General features: G+C 40.6%; 3 protein-coding genes across 5 annotated transcripts; 2 read left to right on the top strand and 1 right to left on the bottom strand.

Moving 5' to 3' along the window:
* The first annotated feature begins 957 nt into the window (after positions 1-957).
* On the top strand, positions 958-4,323 carry acta1b (actin alpha 1, skeletal muscle b). Its single transcript, XM_010888703.4, has 7 exons — positions 958-1,063; positions 2,311-2,447; positions 2,595-2,919; positions 3,036-3,197; positions 3,324-3,515; positions 3,644-3,825; positions 3,952-4,323. Exons 2-7 carry the CDS (start codon positions 2,319-2,321, stop codon positions 4,093-4,095), a joined length of 1,134 nt encoding a protein of 377 aa, XP_010887005.1. The 5' UTR covers positions 958-1,063; positions 2,311-2,318; the 3' UTR covers positions 4,096-4,323.
* An 838-nt stretch (positions 4,324-5,161) lies between these two features.
* On the top strand, positions 5,162-9,398 carry ccsapb (centriole, cilia and spindle-associated protein b). The gene is made up of 4 exons (XM_010888702.4): positions 5,162-5,222; positions 6,036-6,388; positions 6,763-7,031; positions 7,237-9,398. Exons 2-4 carry the CDS (start codon positions 6,058-6,060, stop codon positions 7,408-7,410), a joined length of 774 nt encoding a protein of 257 aa, XP_010887004.2. The 5' UTR covers positions 5,162-5,222; positions 6,036-6,057; the 3' UTR covers positions 7,411-9,398.
* Positions 9,399-9,490: 92 nt separating this feature from the next.
* Positions 9,491-16,139, bottom strand: rab4a (RAB4a, member RAS oncogene family). 3 transcript variants are annotated; one of them, XM_020046944.2, is made up of 8 exons: positions 16,017-16,139; positions 15,376-15,456; positions 15,165-15,279; positions 14,674-14,736; positions 14,160-14,314; positions 13,339-13,434; positions 13,046-13,187; positions 9,491-11,954 (listed from the first exon to the last, which is right to left on the bottom strand). In XM_020046944.2, the coding sequence occupies exons 1-7, from the start codon at positions 16,030-16,032 to the stop codon at positions 13,075-13,077; spliced, it is 639 nt and encodes a 212-aa protein (XP_019902503.1). In that variant the 5' UTR covers positions 16,033-16,139; the 3' UTR covers positions 9,491-11,954; positions 13,046-13,074. The 3 variants fall into 3 exon arrangements, with proteins under 3 accessions (XP_019902503.1, XP_019902502.1, XP_010887002.1); XM_020046943.2 differs by having other exon boundaries at positions 9,491-11,969; positions 13,046-13,190; positions 16,017-16,138; XM_010888700.4 differs by having other exon boundaries at positions 13,046-13,190; positions 16,017-16,137.
* Positions 16,140-17,882: the final 1,743 nt, after the last annotated feature.

The following is a 17,882-nucleotide window of genomic DNA, read 5'->3' as shown; positions in this document are numbered from 1 at the left end:
GTAGGACCTATTGAATGGAATACATTTTGGGAGTGTTGTAGCACGTGATGTGTGTTTGCATGTCATGGGGGTGTTTCAGGGAACCACCCTATCAATTCCTGTGATTTGTGACATTAGGTGTCCATTTAGTTCATATGCGGGCATTATGTCTTGAAATGCCTAAAATAGATTGAGTAAACTGCTATATTATCTATTTGGCATAAGGAGACTGACATACATAGGTATTCCACAACACTAACGTTATGCTTGTTCTGAGAGCATTGGACAGCTATAGGCAATCAGCTATTTCATTTTGAGAGACATCTGCGCAGTCCATGGTATAAATATGGAAAACCAGGCTACAGCTCCACACTGAAATAAACGAATGATGATATAGTTGTATTGTTTCTTTCACAAAAAGGTGACGACTTCAAACATAGGGGCCTATTCTAGGCTTAATCCGCCTAATTTGTGCCTAACCCTTGAACTTTGCTTACAGCCAGCATAATGACAAAATAGTAAGACTACATTGTTAAAACGGCTGTCGCAATAAAATTATATAAAAGGCATTCCGAGCTCAGGTTACCTTTGTTATGTAGTCACCATGTAGTAGGCCGATACTACAATACAATCAATGCAACTACCTTCCTTGGTGTTGTCATTCCTATATGGCTATAAAGTTCCGATCCTCGATAAGGGAAGAGCTTTCAACGGGGATCTTGTTTGCAGTTGTAGTTCGCTGCCACAAGGTTGTCTTACAAATCACGGGCTCTCCATATACGGCCCTGGCACCGTGGCTTGGAATCAGGATCACAGTTCCATACATGGAAAGCACTGCTCACTTCGAAAACCGGGGAGCCTAGTAGACTGCCTACCAAGTCCCCCCCAACCTGTCACCCCAAAGAACCTAATATGGATGACGGCTGGGAAAATGTCCAATGGAATACGTAGACATTCTAAATTATGGGTAAGGGAAATTGGCCAAACGCGGTGAATATATAAGGTTGGAAGGGCCAGTGTAGCTCGATCCAGCAGCAGTTGCTTTCTGCGTTCTGAGCTTCATCGGAGACAGCGACCACCAAAGGTAAGGAACCTGGAACCAACCCAATCCTGGATCGGATCTACTATTCATGGATTGATCTCAAGGATATACCCAGACTTTTTACGTTTTTATTTTACATCTTCGGAATCTATTAATTATAACGACAGATACTGGTAGTGATGTCACAGGCTCCTGAAGGAATTACGCATGCCAATTACGCATTGAGTTGTAGAAGAAATGAATGGTGGATGGTTAGAATAGACACATTTGCTTTTCTGATAGAATACTTGTTAAACCCTTCTTTGTAGACTTATGAAACAACTAACCAAATTGATATTAGTGTTGGCTACCCCAATACTGAATAGGCCCTTCACATGAAATAGATCGTTGTTCCACTGAGTTGAGAAACAATACAATATAGTCAGAGATAATTTCTGTAATACAACCAATGTGTATGACATCAGTATAACCTTAGCGCATGCGACGATATTAAGGCGTAAATGTAACCTAATTTAACTGAAATTACCAACTAAATATGTAACATAATACCGGCATCGTAGCCAATTAACTTTAAGGGTATGTAATGCAACATCAAGGGGTCATATTTTTTTAATCAGATTTCTTGGTATTTTCAATATCACAGATTCTTATACATAGGCCTGCTTCACTTTTGGTGTTTTATAAAAGCTCATAGTATATTAAGTCCAGGATCTAAAGAAATGTCTTGTATCCAAATTAATTTGCTAAATTCAACCGAGTATTATATTATTTTTTATATCTTTCTGTTCTTCTTAAATCACAATAACTGAAAACATGTTTACTATTAATTGGTGTTTCAATTATATTTTTAACCAAGCCCATTGCGAAACATGGTGCTCAATTCACTAGTAGTAAGCATTGAAAGTTTTTGCCGCTTCCATAATGGTGAAAAAGCCAGGTGTCGTCCTTGAAAACAAATAAAATTAGTAATTTACGTAGCGCAACGCATTGCTTATCACTAATATAGAAATATGCCGTCATTAATCCAAACATGAGAATAGTGTGTAAAAAGTCAAAATATGTTGAATACCCACAATCCTCTATAACAGTGCCATAGTACCATTTGTTGCAAGATAAATTCGATTGTGGGGATTAATATTTAGTGGTGGGTAGGATACAATAGACATAACTACTTTGGTAGTCATACAGGTTAGATACTGTGCGTTATTTTGTTTTTCCGACGTTTTGCATTGTGCTGTTCAGCGTTTGTGCGCAGGAATATGACAGTTATTTATACGTGTGTTATTAAGAACCCAAGATGTGTGACGACGAAGAGACTACCGCTCTTGTGTGCGACAACGGCTCTGGCCTTGTGAAGGCTGGCTTCGCCGGTGATGACGCCCCAAGAGCTGTCTTCCCATCCATCGTTGGTCGCCCTCGTCATCAGGTATGATGTGCAATCCACAGACACCAAAAACAAGGCCATTTTACGCAATTTCCTTTGGTGTCCAATTGTCCATCTATGCATTTCAAGTACATTTTAATGGTCTTAGGCTATGTACCACTTACGCCAAACAATCTCCGTTTCCTCCAGGGTGTCATGGTCGGTATGGGTCAGAAGGACTCCTACGTAGGAGATGAAGCTCAGAGCAAGAGAGGTATCCTCACTTTGAAGTACCCCATTGAGCACGGAATCATCACTAACTGGGATGATATGGAGAAGATTTGGCATCACACCTTCTACAACGAGCTGCGCGTGGCCCCCGAGGAGCACCCCACCCTGCTCACTGAGGCCCCCCTGAACCCCAAAGCCAACAGAGAGAAGATGACCCAGATCATGTTTGAGACCTTCAACGTCCCAGCCATGTATGTTGCCATCCAGGCTGTGCTGTCCCTGTACGCCTCTGGTCGTACCACTGGTAAGGAATTGCGCATGTGTGCACACAATCTGAAACAAATAGTTGTCTACGTGTTGCCAGACACGTCGCTTACCATCTGAGTCAACAGAATATTTAGATTTTAATTTGTTTTAAAGGCATTGTGCTGGACTCCGGCGATGGTGTGACCCACAACGTACCCATCTATGAGGGTTATGCTCTTCCCCACGCCATCATGCGTCTGGATTTGGCCGGTCGCGATCTGACTGACTACCTCATGAAGATTCTCACCGAGCGCGGCTACTCTTTCGTCACAACTGGTGGGTTTTTGTTTGTCCTTTCACACACCGAGAGTGTCATGCGTAATATCTAAAATTCACAAATACGCATAAGACGGCGCACATTAATTTGTTCTATGTTCTGATAAAAACTCTTGTTCAATACAGCCGAGCGTGAGATCGTGCGTGACATAAAAGAGAAGTTGTGCTATGTGGCTCTGGACTTCGAGAACGAGATGGCCACCGCCGCCTCCTCTTCCTCTCTGGAGAAGAGCTACGAGCTTCCCGACGGTCAGGTCATCACCATTGGTAACGAGCGTTTCCGTTGCCCTGAGACCCTCTTCCAGCCTTCCTTCATTGGTATGTAATAATTATTCATAACTTGCCTTATAGTATGCCTAATATATATGGCTATTATTTTTGTCAAATTAGAGAAATGCCGTTATAATCCTAAAAGGTAATCCTAAAATACATTATAATCCTAAAAGGTATGGAGTCTGCCGGTATTCACGAGACAGCCTACAACAGCATCATGAAGTGTGACATTGACATCCGTAAGGACCTGTACGCCAACAACGTCTTGTCCGGCGGTACCACCATGTATCCTGGTATTGCTGATCGTATGCAGAAGGAGATCACCGCCCTGGCCCCCAGCACAATGAAGATCAAGGTAATTATAAAATATACAATCAATGACAACATTTTAACATAGGCAATACATTTACTGTTAAAACAAGATCTCACCAATACATGTTTTTTTTTTGTTTTTTTATCCACTCGACCTTTTTCCCTATAGATCATTGCCCCACCTGAGCGTAAATACTCCGTCTGGATCGGTGGCTCCATCCTGGCTTCCCTGTCCACTTTCCAGGCTATGTGGATCAGCAAGCAGGAATACGACGAGGCAGGCCCCAGCATTGTCCACCGCAAGTGCTTCTAAATCTATCATCATCTTATGCATCTGTTGCTCAGGATCGCGGAGAGGCACAACACTGTTGTCACTGGACAGGTTTTGGCACAATTCTATTTTGTTACCATGAGTTACCTGGAGAAAAATCATCAAATGTGAACCAACATCAACACGAAGAACGAAACATGTCATGTTATTATTTAACATGCGAATGTAAATGTACATAAATATTAAGTTATTAAAGTCCATTATTTGGTATTTTTCATGTCTGTTTGATCATTAAGCCCTACTAATGTAGTTAAAGAACATAATCCATTGGACTAATCATAGGCATGTACAGGTTACAACGAAGTGGCCACCACCATGAATGAACGAAAAGTTTAAGAATGTAATGCTGATTGAACTGTAGGATAACGTTATGTAAATTACAATATGTGAGAAATGCAAAGGCTTGACTATTAAAATAGTCCTTCACTGACAATTTTTTTTTATTACCATAATCAAGAGTTACAGAATATATTATACATTATATAGGCTGCTGCTTGGTGCAAACTGACTGGCATTTGTATCTCTAAATAGACAAGAGAATTCACGCTTGATATGGCTTGGCGTGAAACGTAACTCCAGCATGACTTCATTGGAATGTGCCATGCTTGCTACTCTACTTTAAACTAAGCAGAAACCCAGATTTGTCCCTTGACACCAATATCATATTTCAAGGACATGGAATAAGTCTGGATGTCCTAAATAACTACTTTTCCATTACCTACACCAAAGAACCGGCCATCCGATTTTGACCAAACACTGTCGGCTTTTGCTAGTGTAATCTAATCAACTGTTCAATAAGTCATTAGAGTTGGGCTGGAGTAAAACGCTGCAGTCCAGCTCTCCGGGGAGATGTACTTTTTTGGGAACAGACGGCAGTTTATAGGCAATGTTTACATTTACCATCTAAAGTATTCAAACGATTACCATAAATTATAAACACGTGTCGTTCGGTCAGTGGAGTCTCACCCTATTCCGTTGAATTCCCCACCTGTTCAGAGGAAATTTATTTTTAAATCCATCTCAACCTATGGGCGGGGCTTAGAGCCATCGAATGATTACAACACACGAAACACCATCTGTTGTGTTTTGCTTCCGTGAAATTCGAGCTCGTAAGTATATGCTGCAAATATAAGAAATTAGAATGTCCCTACATGCCATTTGAAATACTTAAAGTAATATATTCTCTTTAGTTCTGTGCTGAATAAATTTGTAATTCGATAGGCATAAGTGTGCATGATACATTTTCGCTCATATTTTGCAATGCTTGCAGCGTAAGCTACTTTTACGTCCTTACATAGGCTACTCTTTTTATTGTCTTAAGTGTTTTATTGCCACACAACATTGGTATTTTTTTATTAAAATGTAGGGGTAGCTTAATCTTATTAATAACGATGATGATGATAATGATCATTATAATAATGTAGTAACAGTTCACGAATCCAATAGTGAATTAAATACAATAACTTGCCCATAACAACATCATTATAACTATCTGTATTGCTAATCGGGAATAAGTACGAAATGTGACGATTTAATTTGGAAGGGTCGTTTCAAGAACGCCCTCTGTATGATGTCACGTGTTTGGATGGGCGGCGGAAGGACTGCACACAACTAAGTCTTCAATTGTGCGTTTCAGCTGTTTATTGGTGTCTTTTTGCGAGGGGGATTGTACTGTAACCACTGTTGCCAGATGTGTCAGTTTCCCGGATCTATTAACAGATAGGGTTGTATTCATTTCGTGGAGTCCGCGGGTGAATCATCGGTTTACACTAAATAAGATCTGGCAACCCTGACGGTAGCGCCTATGTTTAAGTTTAAATGTCTGGCGCGAGATGAGTAATGAACGCTCGCTATTATAGACTAACAGTTTTACAATAAAACATGGCAATAGTTAATGAAATAACATTTTATTTTTGATAAAGGTCTAACAAGCGGGAAGTAGTAATGGTTACAAAGAGGAACCGAACGGAGTATATGAAGCGATTCAAGGATCCGAAGTGGGAAACCTACGCAAAATGCTATGAGGAGATGGTAAAATACCGACTGACCAGAAGACTTTTGGAACAAACGCATAATCCGTGGTTTTGGAACGGTGACGGTGACAGCGACTCGGAATCCAGTAGGTCCACTCCTAGTAGAGTTGAGACAATAGTTCTAAAAGATTCACAACTTGAACGTGATGGAGAAATTCCACATAAAGGACCACTGGAACAAAAGCTACCGACTGCAGAAGTCCAGCAAGAATTTGAATCTCCAGAGACTTCTCCGCCCATTGGTAAATCTTTTTTAACTAGGCTACTTTAAAATAAGCATGTTCCATCAATATTTATATATCCATTTTCCTACACCATCACACATGCTAACTCCATAGGAAAATCCCTTTTGGGATCTACATGAAACCATTTTTTCTTTTCTTTCTGGAACCAAACGGTTTTTCCTGTTATAGGGAAAACCAAATGACCAAAGGAGAAAAGATTCTAGCACCTTTATTCAAATGTTTTTTTTATGTTAAGTACAAATTAAAGAATTAAACAATGTAACTACCATTAAACTGTAATAGCTGATCAGTTAACACTGCATGGTATCAACCTTAAGACATTTAAATTGTATAAATGCAATATAATCTAGAATATTCCTCATCCTCCGTAGATAGACAGGGTGCTGTGGAAGGAGGCAACGAAGAACTACAGGGAGAGAAGCGGGGAAAAGGATTAACTGATTCAGGGAAGAAGACATATTCCCGAACTAAAGCTAAACAGTCCAGAAAGCCCCCCAGGCCACGGAGCCAGCTACGGGAGCCCAAAGTGACCAGCAAGGAAAACAGACATCCATTTGCCATGTATGGAACGGGTGATAGGCCAGTTGAAATAGCTAGCAAAAAGACCCACAACGTGGGCCCAGCTGCATCAACCAATGAGGTGATTACTCAATCATCAATCAAAATAAACAGAATTTATCAAATGCCCGTCAATTTCTTTGATTCATTGTACTGGACAAATGGGGCAGCTCTGCCGGATATCAAGCTTGGCCCTGAACTACAATAATGTTCCATAGAGAATTTCCAGCAACTGGCCTATGGTGTTTCTGTAATTTCTTCACTAAATTAATTTTGTATGTCCTCAGATTCACGAGTCTGCATTACGGGCCAAAACCAGACGGGAGGTAGAAAAGCAAGTGCAGAAAGCAGGCAGGCGGAGAGTGCAGTCTGCAGAGGTGGAGAATTTGACCAAAGCCAAACCTGACTTTGACCCCTGGATGACTGAGTACATGCGCTGTTTCTCTGGCAGGTCCCATTAGATATAGAGGCAATACTAAGGAGAAAGTATGGATAATATTGTAACCGTATTCTGTTTTAGCGACGTGCACTGTCAGAAGCAGTTCCATTTGTTCACACCAGTCCCAGCAAATCAAACTAAGGGGGTAAACATCAAATCATTTTTTGGGGGGGGAAGAAACTCAAACCACCTAACAAAAAGCATTTGACATTTTTTCCTTTATAATTTAGTGTGGGTAGTTCACTTTATTTTTATTTGGGACATTACTTTTCAACCGTAAAGTAAAAAGAACTCCTGGAGAATATCTTGAAGACTATAATAATAATGGTCAATATTTATTGTTATTTTGGGCAAAGACAGTGTATTATAAATCAGTGACAATATTCTTGAAAATGAGTAGGGTGTCTGAAATGCATCAGAAAGATATTAAGTTCAGAATATCATCTGGCAATAATGTAGGATCTTCTGTGTAGAAAATAATGTGTTAATGTTCCAAGAAGTTATCTTTAACTAATGGAGTTAACAGATTTTGTTGCTTGAACTATTCAAAAGATAGAGATACATTTGTAGTAACCTAAGATAATATAAACCCCTGTGTTCATTATAATGTAATCTACTGGGTACCACTGGTGAACAATGTATTGACTGGTAAACAGCATAATTTACTTTTAAAGGTTGCAAACCCTTGTTTGGGAAAACCTAACAATGAGCCATACTTGTGATTTTATCGCAAGCCATTGAGAGTTTGTGCTAAGTTTTACAAAGCCTAGTTAGAACTGTGAAAATGCTTCCACTTACAGTAATCGTACATGCCACATCTGTGTAAGAAACATTATTGTGAAGTATAGCACAAGTGTTTTACAGAGGCCAAATTCGTTTTTGTGAAGGTTTGTGTCATGGCATAGTTTTTTAATTGGGTAATTCCACATTCTTTGTGTTTTAGCTGAGAGACACAGACTATCCGATGCAGTAATTCCTTCTAGACGTAACTCTTTTTAAACGCAAATATGCATTGAACGCGACACTGTTTTGAAAACATGGAACTTAATTATTTTGACATGATATGAGAGTTTTCACAAACGCAAAAAATACACTCATTAACAGACTTAATTTCAGTTGCAGTTTCCTGTTTTTGTTTGGTTGCAAAAAACTTTTTGGGCAGCCTGTTTCCTTTAAACAGGTGTTTGGTTCATGGCTAATTAATCTATTCCCAAACACTCCCGCTCAAATTCACAGGTCTGGTGGACCTTCCTTCAGACATGGCCTTCATAGCCAACTTGTCCTTTAGATATTTGCACAGTTATCAAAATGGCAAGGTGGTGTAAGGTTACTCGAAACACAGACCTTATTTGAAGTAGATCTGAAAATCCCCAGGGGAAGAAATTAAGTATAAGAATGCAAACAGATGCTTTTCCAGTTTTGTCGCAAGGTTCCTGGGGATTATGACTCATTCTATTTCAGTCAATAAGAACCATGAATAATAGAACACTAAATTACACTTGGGCTTAGAAATATGTTTTTCAAATTGTTAATGTCACTGGGCAAGTGTATGCTCGCTTTAGTATACTTCCAATCCTACCTTCATTTGGAGCCCCGCCTCACAGTATCGAAAATGACAAAAACGGAATGGAAAGTGCCATATCCTGGAGAGGTTATTAACACAGATGGTTACCTCTGTTTTCCATCTCTTTCCACAAGCTGCAATATGGATATATGGTCATTTGAGACCAGTACACCCAGGGCCGGCTCCCGACCTAAGCGTCATAAGCGGTTGCCTATGTCCCAAATTACATTTTGCTTAGGGGCCCCAAAAGGCTAGAGCCAGCACTGAGTACACCTAAACAAGAAAAGGTGTTTACCTTTTCTCGTTAATATAAAAGTTGCATGTTTCCAAATCCGTATCCGGTTCCAAATCTTTAGAAAAGTCATAATTATTTGGTGTTTTAGGTCTTATTTTTTTATGTTCCAATTTAAATGTTGACACTTTTACACAATAAACAGTTGACCGTGTTAAGAACATTTTTTTATTTTACTAAATTGTTTAACGTATTGATGGCCTGAAGAGGCAAATCACACCAGTACAAAGCGATGAAGTGTAAAACATTTGACCTTAAAATGTGATTCAAAATCAAATACGTTTGAGCATATCAGTTAACAAATACCAACAGTGCCATCCATTGGTAGAATGTACTATTCTCGCATATGAAAATGGGATAGGAGATTTTTTTTGACAGTTTTTCCAAAATACTTACGCTTTCTGTCTCTGACCAAATTTGACCACTCGGGATTCAAGAAGTGCCACTGAACCTATACTGCTCTCTGCCACAGAGGCACTTAGCACTGTCAAAGATGATTCTGTGTCCTCTTCTCATCCTATTAGATCTATTCACTGCATTTGACACAACACAATCAGACCCTCCTTTCCAACCTCTCAGGCTCTACACACTTGGTTTGCATTCTACCTGGCAGGCAGCTTCTACCAGGTGACATGGAGAGGATCAGTATCTGGTGTCCCCCGGGGATTGGTTTGATGCCCTTTTCTCTTTACACACCAAGTCACTTGGCTGTATCATATCCTTACATGGGCTCTGTTATCGTTGCTGTGTGGATGACTTCCAACACCCACCTGGGTGACAACATGCATTTCTGTCGCCCCGGCTGACATCTCTGCTTGGATATGGGCCAACGAGGCAAAGACACTCTCCCTTTGGAGGAAGGCTGGTCTGCTGCAAGACTGCTCCATCACGGTTAACAACTGCACAGTGTCCCTGTCCAAGAGTGAATTGAATCATGGCGTGTTTATAGACCAGAGGTTCTCAATCCACTCATCTGGGACGTTAAATCAGGTGGGCTAGCTCAGTAGCTCAAATACCCAGACCGGCTGGGGGTCCCCGAGGAGTGGGTTGAGAACCACTGGGTCTGGACAAAACCCAGGTTTTATTGTAACAAAGTACTAGAAGGTAAATAAATGTCTTTCACTTTCCTATTGATTGAAACTTACTAGGAAACACTTCATATCAAGTGAACTGATACTGTACCTTTAGGCAAATACTAGTCTGTGGTGATGCTACAATGGTCATGCTAGAGGTGGGGCCCCCTAAACTGAGCTTTGACTGTATTGCCAAAATTAACAAACCCACCCCTAACAACACCCAAGCCTTCTCTGCCAACACCAAGGTGGTGACTTGCGTCGGCAGGTTCTTTCATATTGTACAATCTTACCTCGCCCAGGTATTCACACAGCGGTGCAGGTATTAGTCCAGAAAATTCTCTCCCACCTGGAGAGCTGTAACTCACTGTTGATAGGGGGCCTCCCTGTTTATACCGTCCGGCATGCGGCCTGCTTGGTGTTTCCAAGTTCTCCAATGTCACGCTGCTCTTCCACACATTCCACTGGCTTCCGGTTTTAGCTTGCATCTGCTAGAAGACTGATGCTTGCCTACAGAGGTGCAAAGGGAACTGCTCCTCCCTATGTTTTAAAGGGTATCTAAAAGAGATGTTTCAAACACACTTGGGAATTAAAGACAAAGAGGAGGCATCTTAGCAAAGTGCAAACATACATTTGTAATACTTTATTTTAAAAAGAGTTTCTATATTATTAAGAATAAATTAAGAAAAAAAGCATGACATGACTTAAGAGGGGAAAAAACAACTTATAAACCCAAATAATGGGTCAATGAGACCAGCAGGCGTGAGACAGTGCCGATTGATAATTCTCATAACAAACCAGCAGACGTGAGACAGTGCCGATTGATAATTCTCATAACAAACCAGCAGACATGAGACAGTGCCGATTGATAATTCTCATAACAAACCAGCAGACGTGAGACAGTGCCGATTGATAATTCTCATAACAAACCAGCAGACGCGAGACAGTGCCGATTGATAATTCTCATAACAAACCAGCAGACGCGAGACAGTGCCGATTGATAATTCTCATAAACCAGCAGACGCTAGACAGTGCCGATTGATAATTCTAACCATAACATGATCAAAGATAATGTAATGTGCCTTAATTGATATATTATTTTTCAGATAATAATGAAACACTCCGATATTAAGTCCATAAAACATGCTTTGGGGAAGATAGATAGATCTTTTTTTTTTATACAGACAACACTGTACAGATGCAACAGGTGGGGATTGGGCTGCAGTATAGGGGTGTAAGACGTCAGAGCCTGTTATCATTTAGCATCTCAGTTCATGTAGGTTTTGGTCTCCCTGTCCATTCAATCATATTCATTATGATCTAAAAGGAAAAACAAGATGTCAGCACCCGCGGGCTGCCTGTGGCCGACGCCTGCTTTATGATATACGGGTCTAGATGACTGGAGGGCAAGGTCCACTCTTAGAGAAGGGGACAGGGGCGTCTCTGCCGGTGTCGGAGGGGTCCAGGAACAAGCTCAGCATTCCAGAGTGGGGCTGGAAACCTGTGACTCTGTGGGTCTCTATGACGGAACATCCGGAAGTGCAGAAGTTAAAGGAAGGTCAGGGAAGAGTTGCTCCATCGGGATTAAGCCTCTTTCACGTTCCCTACACCGGTCCTCTGCATCTTCACCAACCTGCCTGAAAACAAGGACACTGACGGGGTTTGAATCCAACACACAAAAATAATACAATAATATTTGTTTCTTTTATGTAAACCTTAGGTAATTTATGTATTAATTTATGTATGTATTGTGGAAACAGGTAAAGTGCATATTATCAGATAAAATAAATACTGTTGACGAAATAGAGAAAAACAGATCTAAATCTCAGTAATGGGAAAACAGTGAGACTTCTGGATTTCAATAACCATTACAGTCTTGTCCTAACAGGAGTCAGCGAAATACTGAGTTAAATATATCTGCCCAGAGAGAACACTGTATCGACAAAAGCTCTGTCTCCAGAGAGGTTCTAAGGAGAGGCTTCTCATTCTCATACTGTGAAGCCCCTTTACACTCCCCTCTCCCAAAATAGGTGGAGTCTGTCTGCGCGGCAATGTTTTATTATTTTTGCATCACTGACACATCAAGCACTTGCGCTGGAGGACAAAAATAGCCTTCCATCTCCAAGATGGTTTCTCTTCCTCTCTGTGAGTTACCTAAAAACAGCCTGTGGCCTAAATGCAACCACACAAACACCCCTTACCAAAGTGAAGAAAGAGGATCATAGAAGGACCTAAAGAGGTACTTTTGAGGCACAGTAGCGAAACCAAATCAGAAGAATTGTATCAGTTTTGGGATTACCTTTTTATTTTACATTACCCTTCTGTATTTTGTAGTTTGTTTTGACAGCTGTCTAGCACCAAAAAATACACAATTGCACAAACAGCCTGACAAGCTCAACAAGCTTGCACAAACAGCCTGACAAGTCTCGACCTCATTTGCCAGGGGGGAATTGTAATATCCGGCAGTAACAAATGAAACTCACAAGAACAGTGCAGATAAAACTAGCAGTGTTCCAGAATTTGGCACACTGACATCTTTTTTTTATTAACGGAAATGCCTCCACAAAGGACAACAAAAAAGCACTGTCTAGGATTATAACTATCTGTGCCTGTTGTTTTAAGAAGGAGCATTTGGCCATTTCACTAAATTGAGCTTCTGATTTAATGACTAGCGTGATAATGCAAGGGACAGTCCCAGAGCAGGACTATGCCATGAGGGGTCTCTCACCTTGAATCTGGGAACACTGAGCATGCTCCCTAACAGCCACATTCCTGGGCGCTTTCAGCCTGTCCCCTACGAGGGGAGCGTAGCTGTCGCAGAGCCGCGTCTCCGTACTGGATCCCTGATCCCATTCGCTCTGGGTCCAACTCTCCTGGAAGCAAACAGAGAGAGAGAGAGAGAGAGAGAGAGAGAGGAAGAGAGAAAGTATAAATGAAGTACCTAAACTGAAACAGTAGATTTCTGCGAGCGGATACGTTGCGGTTAGCAGGGATGACAAGAAACTGGTAGCAGAGAGATACCTGACTCTATCTTGTTGAGGATTTTCCTGGCGCACTGCACGAAAGCCTCCTCCACGTTCTCCCCCGTCAGAGCACTGGTCTCCAGAAACATTAGCTCTGAACAGTCAAGACAGAAGGACACAATGTATATATATTGATTATCAGTGATGGATGTAAAACAGTCGATGACAACTGAACAAAACATTTCGTCGGGCAGGGCAGTCAATTCCTAACGTTCTGCGGCCACTAGTTCACACCACTGAGCTGTCCTACAATGACCTCTAGTGGTGCATCCTCAGGGCAAACAAACAGAAAGGTATATTTCATGTTAATTACTTCTTCACGCCCCTGGGTCTTTTAAATTGCTGTCATATATCACCTTTCGGAGATGTTCAGGTCTACAGCAGTATGTTACGGGTGAGGACAAGATTCTGGGCCGTATGCATCAATTGTCTTAGTACAGGAGTGATGCTGTATAATCAGTTTAGGGAGAGCTAACAGCACAACAGTACATGATTCTCATTGAGCCTTCTACCACTGGGAGAAGTCTATACAGTAGATCTATCATTTTTTTGTTGAGTTTTTTCCCCTCGCTTGGATACTGTGGGTGACCATGTGTAAATAAAGCCAGCAGAAGTCCGATTTTATGTGTTTTCAATTCAAGCTGTAATGCAACAAAAGGTGAACATTTTGAAAGGGGGTGGCGACTTTCTATTCCTACTGTACTTTTCTTATCTCTCTACATATTGGTCTCGAAAAGCACCGTGTTTTGGGGGAAACAGACAAGGATGTGCGTATCTACCACCACAGAGCGCTGAAGGGATCATCGTTTATACTCGCACCATTTTCCTGAGCAAATCGAGATGCCTCTAGGAAGGTGACCTCCCGGTCTGCATCCAGGTCCTTCTTGTTACCACAGAGGATGATGACAATATTCTGGCTGGCCAGCATCCTGGCGTCCGTCAGCCAGTTGGTCAGGGCATTATAGGTTTCCCGGCTGAGGAAGATGAGGTAATGAGGTGAGAGAGAGAGCGCCGACGACCAATGAGATGTAAACGGTTCTGTTTACATAAATTACTTTTTACATTAGGAAGATTAGATAAGTGTTGTGCAAAACACTCCGTCAACCTGGAGCCACTTGGCAACCAATGAGTCATATCATAGCCAGGTCTCCTTGAGCTGTACTTATATACTGCGTTCACTATCGGTCTTTCCCGAACACACTTTTTCATTTATCCGCAAACATGGGTTACAGCTCCAGAACAGCATACCCCCTGAAGGTCGACGCAGAATAAAGAAAGAATAGTTTCTTCTCAGTGTCCTGCTTTAATGGTCCCCAACGAGTAGATAATTTACCTAGTGATGTCATACACAAGCAGTGCCCCGGCAGCGCCTCTGTAGTAACTTCGGGTCACAGACCTGGGAAAGGACAAATGTTGTAATATCACTTTTGCATCAATCTGAAAATGTTAAACCTTTCTTTGACACTCATCTACAACTATGTATAGTTAGCTACGGATTACAGCATTCATCGCTGTCCTTCTAAAAAAAATTCTGGCGCAATCCAAGCTGCATAGAGAGTTGGCCTATGTGCAAAACAAAATGTTCTACGGCTGGCAGCTTTGTGGTAACGTAGCAATTGGTGCTATGTAGAAGTGCTTCAGATTGTTACTGTTCTTGGCATTAGTAGCCCTCCCACAATGAATAGCCATGATTCACTGGCTTGTTTCAAGGAACTGGCACCAGTTTTCCAATGATCAGCTGGGAGCTGGTTTGCTGATTTGATAAAGACAGCTGATGTCTCACCCCAGTAGGAGTAGGTCTGTGAAAGCTCCCACATACTGTACCTGAATCTCTCTTGTCCTGCCGTGTCCCAGATTTGAAGTTTGACGTATTTGTTCACAACGTTGATTATCTTTGAGCCAAACTCTACTCCAATGGTGTGATTTGAATCATCCTTGACTGATATAAAAGAAATAATTTTTAAGTTAGTTAATATAATATCACAACATATACCAGTTAGAAAATGTGTGAGAACATATTTTGGACAGAGCTTACATCGCTTCTCAATAAACTGGTGAAGAAGACATGATTTTCCAGTTCCTGCATTCCCAATCACTAGGAATTTGAACAGGAAATCTAGAAAAGGAAAAACGTTATTTTTCATTTCACATTCACTCTAATATAGAGGGCTAGCTAGGTTATTCGTGTCTACAACAACTGGATAGCTAACAAATGTTAACGGTGAGCTAACTAACATTAACCTTTCATGTTACCTCATTGCTAGGAGGAGGTTGAGTAGCTAGCTATGGTACATTGTTTCAAAGACCATCATTATTTTCTTATCTAGCAACAGTTATTATATAACACTGATTTTCAAGGAACGAACGTTAGCTCGCTATCAATGCAAGTAAATACTTAACGTTCAATAGCTATGCATGAAACAAGACACTCTCAGTTCTGCTACTGTAACATAACAAGCTGATGAAGTACAGTTCTGCTTTTGCACAATTTGCATCGCAAATGTGATGCTTGTGTAGCTACGCCTGTTGTTACCTAGCTAGCGTAGTTAGCTAGCTACCTAACGTTACGCTTATATTTTTTTATGGAGACAGTTTTGCAGTTACGTTAACGTTAGACTTACTCTACTGCCTCCGGCTATCTATCGTTTGTACTCATCTGCATGTACTATGTCCTACCGTATGTCTCAGACATGGCCAGGGTTGTTTTGTTGCTAGTTTGCAATTTCCCCTTGTTGTTATTCCTTGAGGCACAGCAATGAATTGAAGTGCAATCCCTAATAGTGCTCTCACTTCCCGTAAAACATTTTTCAAAATAATAGCACCACCTTTAAAAATGAAAAACCGTTCAATGTGTTTACGATTATTACATGTATAGTTATTAAAACCAATATACATATATAAGCGATATAAATATATATTTAATCATTTTTATGTTATTTACTGGTTTCAGATCTATAGCCAAGTTAGACATGTTTTAGCTATATCAAAGTTAGGCTGGCTTTATGCACTGGTGCGAGATCTAAAATCGGTATTCGGAAATAGTAATGCGGCGTTCATATGGTATCGGAATTATTGGAGCTCTAAATTCCCGGTGTGCAACGTCAACGACAATCCAAGTCGGGTGTGAACTACACTCCAAGGTGAAAAACAATTAGACAGAATTGACAGTAGGATTTTGTAAAATTAGAAGTGGAGAAATATATATATATATATATATATATATATATATATATATATATATATATAAAAAGTTAAACCAAATATATTTGTTGACCAAGATTTTGAGACGTTTTACGGCTGACCTTTTACTTTTAAACCAACAGATGACAATATTACTGGTTTATGATTAAAAAATGTGAATAAAGAAAACACTCACTGCAATAAAATATCCAAAAGGATTGTTACTGTATAATTGCACATGGACACAGAATAACTACCACAAGAGTGCACTAGTGGTTTATCTGCCGACATATAGAAGCCAGGAGGCCTCTACTGACCAAAAGGCCGTTATGGACACTGCCGTTAAGGGGTTTGAATTTTAATGTAGTCAAGTGGGTCAACTTCATTCCATCCTGATTACTGGATCAACGGGGTGGGACTCAACATCATTTCCTGATCCTTCCTGATAATCCAATTGGTCATGTCAAACTGGGTCACAAGCAACTTTGAAGTTAGAAGGCCCACCTTGACTACATTAAAATGGCGAATTACTTTATTGTCAAGTTCATGCCCTCACACACTCCATAATGGCAAATACAGTAGATAGTGATGTGTCCTATAACCTGCTCCGTGGCTACATGCAACATCCAGGACCTCTGGCATCACAATTGTCTATTGACAACTAGGTATGCAGGGCTAACCCCCGGGTTAGGGACCCTGACCTCAAGGGGGCCAAAATCAATGTTGCTAGTCATTCTCCCAACCTCCATGGTGCCTCCATCAATGTTGTTCTCACTGAGATATCACACTGCCATGACAAATGTGTAAAATGACTGGAAATCAGCAAACATTTCCAACAACTCCATTGCAAAATAAGAAGAATTGCATTTAAATCATTATGGAATTGCAAATTGTTATTTCTGTCACATGGCAAAAGGTATAGAATTACGGTACAATATAGGGGTCACAATGAATAGAGTTGCATAATTTATTTATTTTAATAAAATTGCTAACATTTCTTTTTCCACCATGGAAAAATATATACAGTTATGGCAGAATATTGCTGTAATTATTGCTTTAATACTGTAACATTTTCTTTATACCCATGATAAAATGGCAGCCTTGTGGTTACGGACATTGGGCAACTACACAAAAGGTTGCTGGTTATTATTCAGGGCTGACAAGCAGAAAAACCCTGTTGTTCTGTACCTAAGTAACACTGTTAACCCTAATCCCTCCCATGTTGCTGCAGTAACTAATAATGTGTTCTTAATAAATGCATCTGGTAAAATAATGATGAAAAGCATTCTGGTGGCAGTATCACATTATGGTAATGCTCATCATTGGCAGGAATTGGGGATTTCTTTTTAGCTTTAAAGGAAA

The sequence above is a fragment of the Esox lucius genome, chromosome 5 (genome assembly GCF_011004845.1).
Source record: "Esox lucius isolate fEsoLuc1 chromosome 5, fEsoLuc1.pri, whole genome shotgun sequence".
Classification (NCBI taxonomy): domain Eukaryota; kingdom Metazoa; phylum Chordata; class Actinopteri; order Esociformes; family Esocidae; genus Esox; species Esox lucius.
The sequence above is the reverse complement of the archived record's forward strand: the minus strand, read 5'-3'. Positions and strand labels throughout refer to the sequence as shown.

What these genes read in the sequence shown, in the direction of transcription:
- ccsapb (XM_010888702.4), top strand. Translation starts at nt 6,058, where the DNA reads ATGGTTACAAAGAGGAACCGAACGGAGTATATGAAGCGATTCAAGGAT. An exon ending in AGAGACTTCTCCGCCCATTG is followed by an intron (nt 6,389 to 6,762) that starts GTAAATCTTTTT and finishes CATCCTCCGTAG; the next exon opens with ATAGACAGGGTGCTGTGGAA. An exon ending in CAGCTGCATCAACCAATGAG is followed by an intron (nt 7,032 to 7,236) that starts GTGATTACTCAA and finishes GTATGTCCTCAG; the next exon opens with ATTCACGAGTCTGCATTACG.
- rab4a (XM_020046943.2), bottom strand. An exon ending in CCAGTTTATTGAGAAGCGAT is followed by an intron (nt 15,280 to 15,375) that starts GTAAGCTCTGTC and finishes CTTTTATATCAG; the next exon opens with TCAAGGATGATTCAAATCAC. An exon ending in CTTGTGTATGACATCACTAG is followed by an intron (nt 14,315 to 14,673) that starts GTAAATTATCTA and finishes CATCTTCCTCAG; the next exon opens with CCGGGAAACCTATAATGCCC.
- acta1b (XM_010888703.4), top strand. Translation starts at nt 2,319, where the DNA reads ATGTGTGACGACGAAGAGACTACCGCTCTTGTGTGCGACAACGGCTCT. An exon ending in CGCCTCTGGTCGTACCACTG is followed by an intron (nt 2,920 to 3,035) that starts GTAAGGAATTGC and finishes TTTGTTTTAAAG; the next exon opens with GCATTGTGCTGGACTCCGGC. An exon ending in CTACTCTTTCGTCACAACTG is followed by an intron (nt 3,198 to 3,323) that starts GTGGGTTTTTGT and finishes TGTTCAATACAG; the next exon opens with CCGAGCGTGAGATCGTGCGT.